This window comes from Perkinsus marinus (genome assembly GCF_000006405.1).
Source record: "Perkinsus marinus ATCC 50983 genomic scaffold scf_1104296937898, whole genome shotgun sequence".
Taxonomy (NCBI): domain Eukaryota; phylum Perkinsozoa; order Perkinsida; family Perkinsidae; genus Perkinsus; species Perkinsus marinus.
Genome location: NW_003213660.1, coordinates 611 through 1398, shown reverse-complemented (window position 1 = coordinate 1398; position 788 = coordinate 611). Strand labels below are relative to the sequence as shown.

Genomic DNA, 788 nt, shown 5'->3' with positions numbered 1-788 from the left:
TGGCGCAGTTCTTAGCAAGACCAGCTGCGATACCAGCATTGACTGAGAAGAGATCATCTCTGGTCATGCCGGGCTTACGAGGAACACCGGCAGTGATAACGATGAGCTTGCTTCCAGTGAGGCAAGCCTCGAGTTCCTCCTCACCGGCGTAACCCTTAACCTCAGCGGGGGTGTTGATGTGACTCAAATCCTCAGCAACACCGGCGCAAGGAGTACGAGCCTGCTTGATATCGTAAAGAGCCAACTCAGAGATTTTCTGGTTGAGCTTCAAGAGAAGAGCGAGAGGCTGTCCGATACCACCGCAAGCACCGAGAAGAGCGACCCTGAATGATGACATAACTATGAAAGGAACAAAAAACTGTTGATTAGGTAATTGAAATGGAACTGGCATAATACGAACTAGCTTCGAGCTTAGCTTCATGATCTTTCGATGGCTAAGATATGTCTAGAGGACAGCAGCATTGCACTATCCGATACTTGGAGTTGGTTATGCTTGAGCATTAAGGCTGGGGAGGGATGACAGTAGAGTATAATACTGAGTGTTACTAGGAATATCTACTAGTGTAGAACAGCAGTTGATCAAGGTACATTACACTCTTCTCCGACCGTCGTAGCCCGACGAACCAAATGCTCGCTGTAATGCACAAAAATTAGACGAACAGACGAATCGTCTAAGACGACAGGAGTACAGTAGCAAAATATATTCGCGATGTGGATACCTATTCGAACAGACGATACTACGAAGTCTCACAGGTTTGCCAGAGTTCAGAAGGTCTAAGTGAGACGTG

The 788-nt window shown here is 47.1% G+C and overlaps 1 protein-coding gene across 1 annotated transcript; it reads right to left on the bottom strand.

Annotated features, from left to right (window-relative positions):
• Positions 1 to 21: 21 nt before the first annotated feature.
• Positions 22 to 337, bottom strand: Pmar_PMAR020981 (malate dehydrogenase, putative; the record flags this gene model as incomplete). The annotated part of the gene is made up of 1 exon (XM_002782963.1): positions 22 to 337. A coding segment is annotated over one exon (316 nt), but the record flags the coding sequence as incomplete, so codon positions are not given.
• Between the last annotated feature and the right edge of the window lie 451 nt (positions 338 to 788).